Source organism: Excalfactoria chinensis, chromosome 4 (assembly GCF_039878825.1).
Source record: "Excalfactoria chinensis isolate bCotChi1 chromosome 4, bCotChi1.hap2, whole genome shotgun sequence".
Taxonomy (NCBI): Eukaryota; Metazoa; Chordata; class Aves; order Galliformes; family Phasianidae; genus Excalfactoria; species Excalfactoria chinensis.
Window position 1 is genome coordinate 85,300,936 of NC_092828.1, and position 13,735 is coordinate 85,314,670.

At 60.2% G+C, this 13,735-nt stretch overlaps 2 protein-coding genes across 4 annotated transcripts; one reads left to right on the forward strand and one right to left on the reverse strand.

Annotated features, from left to right (window-relative positions):
• The first annotated feature begins 159 nt into the window (after positions 1 to 159).
• Positions 160 to 7,357, forward strand: SYTL4 (synaptotagmin like 4). 2 transcript variants are annotated; one of them, XM_072335420.1, is made up of 17 exons: positions 160 to 297; positions 1,329 to 1,466; positions 1,560 to 1,775; positions 1,901 to 2,010; positions 2,153 to 2,267; positions 2,408 to 2,515; positions 2,811 to 2,940; positions 3,023 to 3,113; positions 3,205 to 3,308; positions 3,391 to 3,477; positions 3,709 to 3,887; positions 4,026 to 4,128; positions 4,876 to 5,037; positions 5,747 to 5,852; positions 5,982 to 6,078; positions 6,698 to 6,906; positions 7,078 to 7,357. In XM_072335420.1, the coding sequence occupies exons 2-17, from the start codon at positions 1,357 to 1,359 to the stop codon at positions 7,218 to 7,220; spliced, it is 2,070 nt and encodes a 689-aa protein (XP_072191521.1). In that variant the 5' UTR covers positions 160 to 297; positions 1,329 to 1,356; the 3' UTR covers positions 7,221 to 7,357. The 2 variants fall into 2 exon arrangements, with proteins under 2 accessions (XP_072191521.1, XP_072191522.1); XM_072335421.1 differs by having other exon boundaries at positions 162 to 297; positions 1,324 to 1,466.
• Positions 7,358 to 7,748: 391 nt separating this feature from the next.
• SRPX2 (sushi repeat containing protein X-linked 2) lies at positions 7,749 to 13,676 on the reverse strand. 2 transcript variants are annotated; one of them, XM_072335531.1, is made up of 11 exons: positions 13,166 to 13,676; positions 12,831 to 13,072; positions 11,076 to 11,162; positions 10,798 to 10,989; positions 10,491 to 10,667; positions 9,974 to 10,100; positions 9,741 to 9,862; positions 9,462 to 9,641; positions 9,194 to 9,327; positions 8,998 to 9,119; positions 7,749 to 8,603 (listed from the first exon to the last, which is right to left on the reverse strand). In XM_072335531.1, the coding sequence occupies exons 2-11, from the start codon at positions 12,898 to 12,900 to the stop codon at positions 8,423 to 8,425; spliced, it is 1,392 nt and encodes a 463-aa protein (XP_072191632.1). In that variant the 5' UTR covers positions 12,901 to 13,072; positions 13,166 to 13,676; the 3' UTR covers positions 7,749 to 8,422. The 2 variants fall into 2 exon arrangements, with proteins under 2 accessions (XP_072191632.1, XP_072191631.1); XM_072335530.1 differs by having other exon boundaries at positions 13,154 to 13,676.
• Between the last annotated feature and the right edge of the window lie 59 nt (positions 13,677 to 13,735).

The following is a 13,735-nucleotide window of genomic DNA, read 5'->3' on the forward strand; positions in this document are numbered from 1 at the left end:
GGAGCCGCCTGCCCCGATAGGGCTGCGGGACGGCACCCCGGAGCTGCGGGCACGGCTGCGTCCGGGGCCGGGGCTGCTGTTTGCGGACGGCCTCATAAATCCGTGTGTCAATAGAGCCGGGGCGTGCCGCCGCGAGGGCCGAGGAGGCGGTAGGAGGGAACGGAGCGGGGCTGGGGCAGGAGAAAGCGAACGGCGAGTCCGCTCCGGGCCGTAGGGCCGCCCCACGGGGCCGGGCGGGGCCGCGCAGGTGCGGCGGGCGCGGAGCTTTCGGGACGCGCGGAGCCGGAGCCGCTGCAGGTATTGGGGCCGCGTCCGACGGGGGGCGCGCAGCGACGGGTCTGCACCCCCGGGAGTTGCGAGCGGGCGGTGGGGGCTGCCCCGACTCCGCGGCTTTGCCCGGTAGTGCCGTGAAGACGCTCAGACCCGCAGGAAACGCAAACACGGGGCTGGGCAGCGGAGCCGGGCGGTGCGCGGCCCGGGGAGGCGGACGGGGGAGTCGCGCAACTCTGTGCGCGAACCGAGCAGCTTATCGGCAGCGCGGCTTTATTGACAGCGTGACAGCGCTGTCTGCGTCGGCAGCGGGTCCTCCTGCTCCGTGCTCACGGCCCTGAACTCCCTCCCGTTCGAAGGCTGGCGATGCGTGGGAGCTCCCCTCCCGCTGACCGCTTCCCCCCCAGGGCTGCACCGGCGGTGCGGCGGCTCCGCAGGCAGGAAGGGCCCTCCCCGGCGGGGTCAGGATGGGGGCTTTCCGCTGCGGAAGCCCGGGAGAGCAGCCGATGTCCCTCGGCCGGAGGGGCTGCACGGCACAGCCGTCCCGGTGCCGGGTGGTGCCGGCTGCCTGCAGACCAGCAGAACCGGTGCCGCCGGCCTGCGGCGCTGGGAGGTGAGCTGGGAGCACGAGGTGCCCTGCCCTGCTCTGCCCTACATACTGGCTGCGAGCCTGCGGGAGCTCAGCTCTGCCTGATGTCTGGACGGGCACAGCGGTTTCCATCTCTGGGGCCGGGGGTTGCCATCTTTGGGGCCGGCTCCCACTTTCTGCAGTCACCGTCCCCGTGCTTCCCTGCCCCAGCTGGTACAGGTGCCTGACTGGATGCTGGAAGAACAGGGCTGTGTCTTGTGCGGGGCTGGCAGGAGGCTGGTGGGGATGGGAGTGCGGCTGTGCTGAGCAGAATGCAATGTGTGTTGGAGGCAGCAGCACGGGACGAGGCTGTGAGCTGTCCTGGGGACCGCAGTGTGGTGTGGGGAGGGCAGTGAGCCACGCGTGGGTCTGTGCAGGGAGCAGCACGGAGCTGTAACCCTGCCACGGGCTTTGCTTGCCTCCAGTACAGACGCATCTGGCTGCTCAGGGTCAGGGTGATGTCGGAGGCCGTGGATCTGTCCTTCCTGTCGGATGTCGAGAAGGATTTGATCCTGCAGGTCCTGCAGCGCGACGAGGAGCTCCGTAAAGCGGAGGAGAGGAGAATCAGGTGTGGTTGGGTTTGCTCAGAGGGGCTGAGGCCGGCCGGGAGCTCTACGTGGCACCCAGGCTCTGACCACTCCTGCTGTTGGGCTCCATGCAGGCGCCTGAAGAATGAGCTGCTGGAGATCCGGCGTAAAGGAGCCAAGCGGAGCAGCCAGCGCTACAGCGAGCGGACCTGTGCCCGCTGCCAGCAGAGCCTGGGCCGCATCAGCCCCAAGGCCAACACCTGCCGGGGCTGCAACCACTTGGTGTGCCGGGACTGCCGCTCCTACGGCCCCAACAGCTCGTGGCGCTGCAAAGTCTGCACCAAGGAGGCGTGAGTGCACGACGGGGCCTGGGGACGAGTGGCACGGGCCACTTCTGTCCATGCTCCTCTTGACTGGTTTGCAGTGCCACGGGCAGCTGAAGGGAATGGTTCCTCACTGCCCCTCTGCCCCACAGGGAGCTGAAGAAGACCACGGGGGACTGGTTCTACGACCAGAGGGTCAACCGCTTTGCCAACAGGCTGGGCAGCGACATGGTGCGGCTGTCTCTGCGGCACAGGTCTGCAGGTAGGGCAGGTCAGGAGGCGCTGGAGCCACGTCTCCTCCTGCAGCGCGGGGTGAGAGGTGGCCCTGACCCTCTTCGGGTGCTTCAGCTTTCCCTGAGCTTTCCTGCTGGGCTGTGCCCTTCCTGAGTCCCCTCTGCTTTCAGCAAGCAAAAGGGAGACAGTGGGACAGACGCTCCTGCAGAAAGCACAGCTTGGTGACTCCAAGGGCTCCTCTGCAGCCCGGCAGAAGAGCCCCCAGGAGCCCCGGAAAGTGCCCAGGTGAGGAGGGACCCTGAATTTGGAGAGGGAGTCACCAATAGCCCATTTGGGTGCAGTGGATGGGAGAGAGGCTGCCGTCTCGCTCTGATTGCTGGCCTCCTCGCCAAGCAGGACATGCTTGTGGTTTTGTTTGTCTGCAGTTTGTTTCCTGATGCCTCAGACCCTCGGGAAGGCAAAAGTGACACAGAGTCCATGGAAAACATGAGCCTGGATGGCTACAGACCTGCTTCTGCTGCCGGGGGGGGCAGGTAGGGAAGGCTGGGGCAGATTGTCATTGCAGTGCTGGCCTGGCAGAGAGTGAGGGCTTCTGTCAGAAGCTGGTTGCATCTGTTTGCTGCCATGGTTCTAATGAGGGAGGTGCTGGCTCTCCTTTCCAGGCTGAGAGCTCATGCTAGGCAGGCAGATCCTCTGCTCCAGGCTTGCACATGTGGCTCCTTGGAGCTCCCAGCAGGAGCAGCTCCCAGCTATAGCCTGGTTTCCTGGTCCTGCTGCTTTTGGCTGAAGTGCCGGCCTGAGACAGAGCTTTTTCTGTGTCCTCTGCAGAAGGAACTCTCTGGATAAAGCCACCACTATCAAAGAGGGTAAGCAGGTTGCTGGACCAGCAGGACCCATGGCAGCAAGCCTGACACTCCCTCTGCCCTCCAGAAATGTGCTTTCTGTCACCAACGGACGGGTGCGTGCTGCTGCCCGGCTGGGGCTGGGCACTGGGGGTCCCTTGGAGTCCCCCCTGCTCTAATGAGGCTTCTCTTCCCTAGGAGACTCCCGTGGGCAGCCGAAGCAGCACATTGGTGAATGATCATGAAGCCATCTTCAAGAAGAACCCCCGGAGGGTGGTGAGACCTGCAGGTGAGAGGTTGGGCTTGCTGGCGTGCAGCTGGTCCTCGCCGTGCTGTGCTGGAGCAGCAGTGCTCTGCTAATCCCACAAACTCCCGTGCAGACTACACCAAGTCAGTGATCGACCTGCGCCCAGAGGAATTTGTGGGTGAAAGCAGCTCCATGGGAGACAGGAGCAAGTCAGTGCCCGGCCTCACCACGGAGCTGGTGAGACCCTTGGTGGTGCTGGAGCTTGCCGTGCCCGTGCAGCCCCACGCTTCACATGTGAGCTGTTTCTCTCTGAATGCAGGAGGAGGAGGAGGAGGACATTGACAACCTGGTGGAGATCCATCGGCAGCGGGTGGCGCGGGGCAGCATGCGCAGTGGCACCTCTTCGGTGAGTCCTGAGGCTCGGCCGTGCTCTGAAAGCCATGGAGAAGGGCCAAGGGAGCTTCATCCCTTGGAATGGGACTAAAAAACAGAGGCCCGGCTGTTGTCAAGTGAGCCCGTGTGTTAATGGGGGCACCTGGTGACCATCCCCAGCCAAGCAGGGCTGGCTAAGAGGGATTGGGAACGGCCATGCTGAGGATGGTGACGCTATCCAGCTCAGCCTGGCCACGCTTTGCAGAGCACGCTGGGGAGCATGGTCAGCATCTACAGCGAGGCTGGTGACTTCGGGAACATCGCAGTCACTGGAGGAATCTCCTTCTCCCTGAGCTACGAGCAGAAGACACAGACGTTGTTCATCCATGTGAAGGAGTGCCGGCAGCTGGCCTACGGGGATGAGGCCAGGAAACGCTCCAACCCGTGAGTGCGGGGAGGGAAAGGGTGGCAGAAAGTGGGGAGGGACAGGCTGGTGGCATTGAGAGGGGTGGAAGCTCTTGGTAGAGTGGGAGGTCTGGAGTTGTCTGTGAGGCCTTGAGCTTCACCCGTACCTCCCTTCAGGTACGTGAAGACTTACCTCCTGCCTGACAAATCCCGGCAAGGCAAGCGCAAGACAACTATCAAGCGCAACACTGTGAACCCGCTGTACAACGAGCTGCTGAAGGTGAGCAGGGATGGGCCGGGGCAGCCAGCTCCCCTCTGCCTAAGGCTGCAGCACAACGAGCTGAGCTGCCCTGCTGGGTTCTGCCTTCCCCTCCCTGCCTGGGGAAACAGGCTCCAAACCCTGAGCTGGATGCACACGTAGATCCTGTGCCCTGAAAGCTGGAATAAAACGTTTCCAGACTGGGTCACTACTCTGCTATCACTGTAGTCACATCCCCGGAGGCCATGCAGCCTGTGTTCTTGGCTCTACTGCCATCCCCCTTCTGCTGATCTGAGGCTGCCGGTTTCCCTTAGAGAAAGCTCCTTGCTGCCGGGGCTGTGCAGGCAGAGATAAGGCAGGGCTGGCCCTGGCAGCGGGAGCACTCGGTGCTGCCCTTCATGCTGCTGTCCCTGCTGCAGCTGGCACAGGGCAGTGGGGAAGGCTGGTCTCTGTCCTGAGGCCTGCTGCACAATCCCCTTTGATGGGAGGGAAGCAGGGAGCTGGAAAGCATGCTCTGGTTTCCAGGCTCCTGTGGCTCAGTTTGCCACAGAAGCCTCAGTGCAGTTTGCTGAGCTCTTGTACTCCAACCACCTGAGGCTCGGCAGGTTGGCACCGCTTCCCTTGTGGTGGGAAGGAGTGGGGTGGCCGCGTGCTGTGAGCCTTGGTGTACTCTGCAGTTGGCTCTGCCTGCACAGCACATGTTCCCAGCAGCACCGAGCTCAGTGCAGTCTGCTGCCTCACCAATCTTCTCCCTGCCTCTCTTCCTAGTACGAGATTAATAAATCCCTCCTGCTCATGAGGACGCTGCAGTTCTCGGTCTGGCACCACGATCGCTTTGGCCGCAACACTTTCCTGGGGGAGGCGGAGATCCCCATGGACTCCTGGAACTTTGACAGCCAGCTGGAGGAGTTCCTGCTGCTGCACGGCAAGGTACCGACCCACTGCCCCCCACTTCATGGGGCACAGGGGTCTGGATGGAGCTGCTGCAAGTCTTGTGCCCAAACAAGTCCTGTGCCCAGATTGGATGGCTGCAGTGCCATAGAAGGAAAAACAGATCTAGGTTTGAGCCGAGCTTCCTTTTTTTCCTCAGTATATCCCCTGTGTGATACAGTGGGACGTGTCCCTGCCCAGGCAGGTATTCTCATTCTGTGTGCTTCCTTACTCCAAGACTGCAGCTCTTCCTGTCTCCCTCCCCCAATAAGCAAGAATAGGAGCCAACTTCAGGGAAACAAATAGGGGAAATTGGACTTGACATCCTGTCGTGGGCTGCAGAACAGTGCAGTGAGAGGATGCTGTGCAGCTGGATGGCAACAGCAGATGCTTTCTGTTGTGGATTTATTCGGGAGTCTGGTTCTCTCCGTGAGCTGCTGCTGCAGACTCAGCCTTTTGCATTGCTTGGGGCCCAAGCCTGCAGGTGCTGAGCTAAACAGAATTCCCTAAGAAATGTGGTTAAGGCAAAGTGCCGTCCTGCCATCCCAAAGCAGCTTCTGTGGGCAGCTGTGCCGGCTGAGTTATCTCGAGCAGAAACCAGACCTTTGGGCCAAGGGTGGGCAGTGGCTGCGTGTTGACCTGGCTGTCACCGTGTGGTCTCTGGCTGCTCCAGCAGTGCTGCGCTAATCCAGCCGTTGCTTCTTTGCAGAGTGGGGTGGATGCTGCCGGCCTCCCCCAGTACAAAGGGGAGCTGGTGGTCTCCATGAAGTACATCCCATCTTCCAAGCACCCTGGGGCTGGAAATGGCAGAAAGGGTGAGTGCTGGAGCTCCACAGCTCTGCGCAGCCTGGGGCTATTCAGTGCCCTCTACAGACACGTTGGAAATTCCCAGTGGTGAAAACTGATTAAATCTCGCTATGTTGTTTTGTTTTGGATTTTCTTAGGCAAAGCAGAAGGTGGTGAGCTCCAGGTCTGGATCAAAGAAGCCAAGAACCTCACAGCTGTCAAATCAGGGGGCACGTCGGACAGCTTTGTGAAGGGGTGAGCGTGGGTATTGGAGTGGGAATTTAAGGGAGATACAAGTGAAAGCTCTGTGCTCCCTACTTGCATTCCAGAGCATGTCCTGAACCAGAGTGGAGATCCGGGGGAGGGACGTGTCCTGCCATTACCCCCTGCCCATCTGTCTGTTCATCTCTTAGTAGTGATGAGTTCTTGGTAACAAACACTTTTCTGGCCAGCTGAGAGGAGCTGCTCAGGAGGGCTGTGGCCCATTACTCATGATTGGAGACGGTGCAGAGGGGTCCCCTGAGCTGGGGAGGTGGCTGTTCTCTTTCTGTAGAGGCCTGGCCCTTTTCCCAGGCTCAGAGCTGGGAGCCAGGACTGGCTGCTCAAGGACGTGCCCTCGAGTCGTCTTCTCAGAGGTCACCAAGCAGCTGTGACTTGGGCAGTGCTGGTGTGAGGGCAGTTGGTCCTTGGTGTCTCCTGTGTGCAGATTGCTTGCAGCCTCCTGGCAGACACCCGGTTCTTTCCAGACCATCATGTCCCATTTCTCAGGCCTGGTGGGGACAGGTGGGATCCTAGGCAGACACCAGACCAAGCCGCCTTAGGGAGAAGTTAGCTGCATGTGTGTTGCTAACTCCAGTGGGGATGCCTTCCCCAGCTACCTCCTGCCACATAAAGACAAGGCCTCCAAGAGGAAGACGCCTGTGGTGAAAAAGACCTTGAATCCTCATTATAACCATACCTTTGTCTACAATGGCATCAACCCTGAGGACCTGCAGCACATCTGCCTGGAGCTCACCGTCTGGGACCGGGAGCCTCTGTCCAGCAATGACTTCCTTGGAGGTGTTCGCCTGGGTGTGGGCAATGGTGAGGAGCTCTGGGGGCTGAGGAAGGCTGTTACCATGGTGGGAGAGGCCCCACGTAGCTCCCAAAGCCCTGGACAAGTGCTTTTGCCTGGAGTCACCTCTGTGCTGCAGAGGTGCTGCTCCCATGCAGAAACAGGCTGTAACTAACACATGCCCATCTCCTTTCTCCGAGGCATGAGCAACGGGCAGCCTGTGGACTGGATGGACTCCACGGGTGAGGAGCTGAACCTGTGGCAGAAGATGCGCCAGTACCCAGGCTCGTGGGCAGAGGGGACGCTCCAGCTCCGCTCCACCATGGCCAGGCTGAGGCCCTAGGCAGCAGCACAGGCAGCAGGGCTCACCCTGGGGCTTGCACAGCTGCTGTGGAGCTGCACTCACAGCGTGGCCAGATGAGTGCCAAACTTAATTGTTATTTTTTTTCGCCTATATTTTAATAAACATGACCCTCCTTTAAACAGGCTTGGGCAGAAAGTCTTCTTGGCCAAGCTTCTCTTCGAGGGTTTTCCTTTTGTTTTAGGAAAACCAAATTTGGACCAAATGTAAGGCTGAACTTGAGCCCTTGTGGGACCTCCCTCCTTTCCCCACGGGCACGATGCTTTGAAATGTGGTTAGGTTTCTTTTTTCCCCTCCCGTTCTCTTCCTCCCACCCTCTGTATTCCATAACCTGCTCCCTTATTGTCTCTTCCACCCTCCTCCCAGAGGACGGTGCTGACTCTGGGACCCAGAGGCAGAGAACAGAGCAGCTCGTGCCCCAGCTGTTCAGTTACAGGGAGCACTGTTGTGGCCATGCTGAACTGACCCTTTTTCTACAAATTTATTAATTTCAAGGTGATATTCTACTGCCAAAACGTTTCCCAGGAAGGGTGCCACGATGCTGGGCGTAAAGAGAAGCAAGTAGCTTATGAGCCTCTGTGCTGGATGTCTGTTACTGCCTTTGCTGAGCATGGGGCCATTTGCTTCTAATGAAGGCGTTTGCTGGCTCTGGCAGGAGCCTGGCACCAGTGCCTGGCCAGCAGGGCTGAGCCCAGGCAGGGACAGCGTGTGTTTAAGTTGTGTATGGTGTGAGGACGGCCACAATGAGGGTGAAGCTGCTGCAAAAGAGGTATCTGTAATGTCGCCCTGCCTGCTCTCCTATCCCTTTTCTGCTCTGGGAGCTTTCACAGGGTGTGGAGCACTCATTCGGCTGTGGTCTCTCCTCCTGTTGGGCTCCCATTCTCCCTCACTGCCCTGGGGTTTGAACAGAGAAAATCCAGCATCTCCTGTTGTGGTCCTGCCTGAGGCTGAGTCAGGGCTATGGCCAGAGGGTACTCCTGGCTGTTGTGCAGTTACTGCTCGTATATGGCCCCTGTCCCATCCTTGTCCCTGCTCCCCTCCCAGTGCCAGAGCAGCCCGAGAGTGGCTCCCTTCCTCCTGGAAGTCCTTGGCACCCTAGTCCTCCTCTACGGTGGGCGACTAGAAAAGCAGAAAGGAAGCTGTCCGTCCTCCAAGGCACGTGGCAGGGGTCTCCCCTCGCTGCCTCAATCACAGGGGTCTCCGCGCTGTGCCCGCTGGGCTGCCTCCTGCTCGCTCAGCAGGTAGGTGTCAATGAAGTCGAAGAGCTCATCGGGGCTGATGGGCAAGATGTAGCGCTCGCGGTCAGTGCCCGCTTTGTCCAGGAGCACCACGTTGAAGTGGGAGCGGGTAAGGTGCAGGAACTGCCTGGGGGTGCAGAAAGGAGCTGCTGGTCAGCATTGAGAGTCCCCGGCTGGGGGCTGAGCATTCCCACCCTACGCAGCTCTGGTCGGGCCCTCCTGAGGGTGGTGGCTTCCACCTCTTCCTCAGGGCTGTAAGGAGGGGCTGGTGCCTCTGTGTCTGGACTGCGGGCACCAAGGACACGCTGAGGGCATCCTTAGCCTCAGCACAGCAGAAAGGAGGAGCCCGAAGAGGCAGACTCTTGCTTGTGAGGCTGGCAGCAAGCCTTATGTCTTACCAGTCCCCAGGGTTCCCCCTGTGTCCCTGTTCTCACAAGACACCTGCCCTGGCTCTTTGGGATGGCCCCCTCCAGCTGCTCCTGCTTGAAGGGTCATGTATCCCGCCCCCTATCCCCTGGTACCTGAGCTGTTCTATGATGCTGACAGACAGCTGGTGCTCCCGGATGCGGCCCACTTCATGCGGAGGCTGCCCCACCAGCTCAATGATGGTAACGTGACGCAGGTCCAGCCCGCAGGTGGCTTGCTGCGGAGGAGGAGATGAGGTGGTGAGTACGTGCTGATGGAGTGCAAGGAGGGGGAAGCAGCACGTTGGCTCACCTGCAGCATGGAGATCTGCATCTTGTAGTAGCGGTTAGCAGAGTCGGGTGCTGAGATGACGAGGAGCCGGCGTTTCTCGTAGAACTGATCCAGCAGGTTGGCAGCTGAGTTCACAGCAGTGTTGATCTGCATGGCTGGGGCAACAAGAGAATGTGTGAGCACGAGATGCCGCTTGGCACCCCTTCTTCCCGAGTCTTCCAGACAGAAACTCCCTTAAGCTTTGGGCATCTCTGCAGGTAGATTCCCTGCCTTACCCTGCACCACTTACGTGTACAGAGGGGGTGGGAGCCTGTCCATTGCTGGGTGGACTGGCAGACCCGCAGGGAAGTACCCTGGCGCTCGTAGCCCCCATCGCACAGATACTCGCATGTGGCACCATAGTTGTTGCCGTCAGAGGTGCAGGACAGGTAGCCGTGTTGCGGAGGCTTCAGGACAGGACAGCGTCTCACTGTGAACAAGAAGGCCGGGTGAGATCAGACCTAGGGTTGGAAGGGCACAGGCCCAGCCCTAGAGCGGTGAGCCTGCAGCCCGAGGGAGCCCGATTCACCTTGGACACGGATCCTGAACTTGCAGCTGGCTCGGTTGTATGCCTGGTCGTAGGCAGTGTAGCGGATCACGTGTTCTCCTTCGGGGAACTCAGACCCAGGCTCTGGACCCCGCAGTGTCACTCTGCACTCAACAGATGTGTTCTGTGTTAGATGCCCCAGGAGAGGCGTTCAGATGGCACCCAGTGCAGCCCCCAGCCCTGGATGGTGATACCAGCACTGCCTCTGTGCTCACCTCTTGATGATGCCATCAGCAGAGTCCTTCACACGAGGTGGATCCCAATATACTGTAGCAGTCAGCTTGCCTGGCTCTGCTATCCGCTCACGGGACTCGGGGCAGCGGATCTTGGGAGGTTCAACATCTGCCCACAGGAAGGAGGAATAAGCTTGGGGAGCAGCTGAGGCTGTGCTATGAGAGTAGGATAATGGGCAGAGGAGGACCCCAGGTGCCCAGTGATCCCACAGCTGCTGAGCACAGCCTGGCACTGGAGCAAGCAAAGCCTGACGCAACATTAGCATTGAGTGACCAGGCTCAGCCTCGCTCATGGAACGCTGCACCTTCTATCAGCCCGAGCTTTGTGGCTAACAGCAGCTTGGGGAGCAGCAGGGCCTATGGTTCTTGAGCAGAGAGGTGCAAAGCACCATCACTTGGTCAGGCACTAGGGATGCTATCTGCAGGCAAAGAGAGGATGGAGGCTGCCCATTCCTAGAGATCACAAACAGCCTGGGAGGACAGCAGGGTGAGAATTTACCTACACAGACTGGCTCGCTCCCACTCCAGCGCCCATCTTCCATGCACGTGCGGCTTCGGTCGCCCTCCAGCTGGTAGCCGGGTAGGCAGGTGTAGTCACAGCGGGAATCCATCTGCACCCCGGCTGAGCAAACGTAGGAGCCCCGCAGCACCGCTGGCAGCACGTGGCATCTGATCTCTAGGCCAGAGAGAACAAAGAGGGGAGAGAAGTGGCCGGGCTGGCTGCCTAGTTGTGCCAGCAGGCAGAGACTCGGGGCTGGCAGTGCCCACGGGGAGGCCAACAAGCCTGGTGAATGGGATGCACTCACGTCGGCAGTACGCCATGCCAGACCAGTGGCGACTGGGTAAGCACTGCACAGCACTGCGGCCCACCAGGCGGTATCCACGGGCACAGCTCAGCTCACAGCGTGTCCCCAGGCTGCTGCGGTAGTTGCCCCCCCGGGGCGAGTAGCAGGTCGCCTCTCCACGGTAAATGTTGAGCGTGGCACACCACTGAGGCACTGCAGGGAGAAGAGAGATGAGGGATATGTACAGCTTGGCCTTGGTTTCCTCAGGGACCTGAGGGACAGGCTTGGGATGCTGTTACCTCGACGGTAATCCAGAGCAGGCTCAGGGGGTGCTTCTTCCACATACACCTCATTGGGGTGGCTCTCGGCAGTATAGTAGCCGGACCCTGCAGAGCAGGAGCGAGATGAGGGCACTGCGTGACATTTCATGGCCTCACCCTGGTGATGACTCTGCCTCATGCAGCAGCACAGTCCGGACCCAAACTGTCCCACAGTTCCTTAGAGAGAGATCCCACCTCTGGGCAGGCTTTGCCTTGCTGTCCTAGCACTACCAAGCTTGGCGCAGAAGGGTTAAGCAGGGCAGACAGTGAGCCTGCAGGCTGGCAGCAGCCGCAGACTAAACAGCCCTAAGGGCAGTTACTGCAGGAAGTGGGTGCTGGCCTAGCCGAGACCCCTGGCCTTTTGGTGGTCAGGAGGGAAGGAAGGAAACCTCCCTCCTGCCTGTCCGAGCACAGCAAGGGATGAGAAGCACGGCAATGCGCTGGAGAGAAGGATGAAGCTGCTGGAGGAGCTTGTCTGGTGCTGCTGGCCTCACGCCATCCCTGCTGCGGACATTGACTCTTGGCCCAACAGACAGGGACAGTGCACCACACCAACTCCAGCACCCCCATGGTGAAGTGACTGGTGGGCCCAGAGGAAGGAATGGGGGCTGGGGAAGAAGGCCTGCATGCAAGGAGAGCTGGCGCTGAGCCCTGCAGCCCCCTGGGCCCCGCAGTGCCGTCCGGCCGCGGCATTCCCCAGCACTGAGCTCACATTTCCGCTCCTTTTCCGATGGCCTCCCCGGTGCTGCCCCCTCCTCACCGTCCCCATTGCTGCAGGACCCACCTCGCTGCACTCTGGTCACTTTAGATCCATCCAAAGGGACAGCCCCTGCTAGCACCCATTGCCCTTCCCCCCACCCCTGCTTTTGGGAAAGGGGAGTGTAAGCTGAAGCCGATCCAACCAGCGGCTCTTAGTCACGTGGAGGAAACTTTATTACACATCTTTCCAGCAAGAACTTGACTACAGTGCGGCTCCCCATCGCTTCCCACAAACTCATTAAGTCACCCACTTGCTCCCACAACGTCTTTTATCCCCGTGCCCTTCCCACGCCGGCTGGCGCCAACGCAGTATGGCAGCCCCAGAGGAGCTGAGCATGGGGTTGGGGCACCGTGGTTCGGTGTGGCTCCCCACAGCAAGCAGCTGCCTGGACAGAGAGGTGAGACAACACAAGGCAGTGCTGCTCCCCTGCAGACGTGCCATGTACTTGCAGATGTCCCCTTGGCATGGCAGGCACTGCCCCGACCATTTCAGATGGGCAGGAGCATCACTGCAGGCAGCAGAACCAGGTAGCACAGAAAGGGGAGGGAGAAGAAACAGGGGAGGGAGAATTCCCCTGCAAAGAGCAGCACAAGGGCTTTTCCCTGAGGCTGAGCCAGAGCTGGATCCCAGCCCAGCTGGGGCAGGGTGCGAGCGTGCTGTGGGGAGGGGACGTGACCTGGTTGGGGTCAGGGTGCTTCATCCAGGACAACATCTGCCATCCGATGGCTACAGCAGCAGGGAGTCAGGAGGACAGTTCTGTTCCCATAAGTGAGGCCGTGACAATGAGGTCAGCTCTTTGCTCATCTCTGGGTGCTCAGCCCCACAGCACTGTCCCCCTTCCCATAACCCCACAGTGTAGCGATGCTCTCCTGGCCTTACCACGCAGGGACTTCTCCTCACTCCCATCACTCGCCTCCTCCCCTCCCTGCCCTGACACTCACTGCCCCACATGCCGGTGCCACCACGGTGCTCACCTTCATGCCACGTGGCCGACACCAGCCTGGTGAGGAACACCAGCAGGACGGGTGCTGCCTCCTGCGCCATGCCAGAGCCGGGCAGCCCCGCTGTGCTGGGCGGGGGGCTGCCAGAGTCCCTGCGGGATGGAGCCGGGGCTGGGAGCAGCGCTCAGCTCCCTCCTCCGTCGCTGCTCTCCGGCTCGTGCTCCCGCTCGGCTGTGCTGCCTCTGCTGAGGAAACCGGCTTCTCCCCTCCGCTGCCTGTCCCAAACATTCAGAAGGCATGAGTCAGGCCCCAAGCGATGGGATTGTCAAAAACAATAAATCCTAAGGGTTCCTTACTTTGCAGAGTACCTTCTGCTTTCCCAAGGCTCTAAAAGCTTTTCAGATGTTTCCTCGCCAGCGACGGAGCCAAGAATCAGTCTTCAAGCACAGAAGAGCGGAGGAGCTCCCACCACCGGCTCCAGGCTCCTGCAACGGGAGCTCCAAGGACAAACCGCAGCGATCATGGCCCTTTTTTCCAGCGGGGCAGGGCTAGCCTGAGAAATGAGGAAACCTCACTGCACGCTGTGGGGTTTGAAACCAGACCTGAGGCAATCGGTTCCAGCTGGGGTCTATTTTCCAGCTGTGGCTCAGCCTCCGCGAGGCAAAGGGAATGAATGGCACAGGCTGGGGTCTGCTGCCTGGCACTGCGGGGCGAGATGGGGCCCGGCAGGGGCTCCGTCCTGGTGCAGGGTGCAGACGGGAAGGTCTGGCAGGCAGGTACAGGAGCTGGCACGGGGCACCGGGCTGTCCCAGCACTGAATGTGCTAATTATGTGGCGGCCAGACTGGTAAGCGTGCTAATTAATAACACAGCTGGAGAGATCCCACCTCCCAGAAGCTCCCCCTGTGGGCACGTGCACTGCCGGGCAATGGGCGCAGT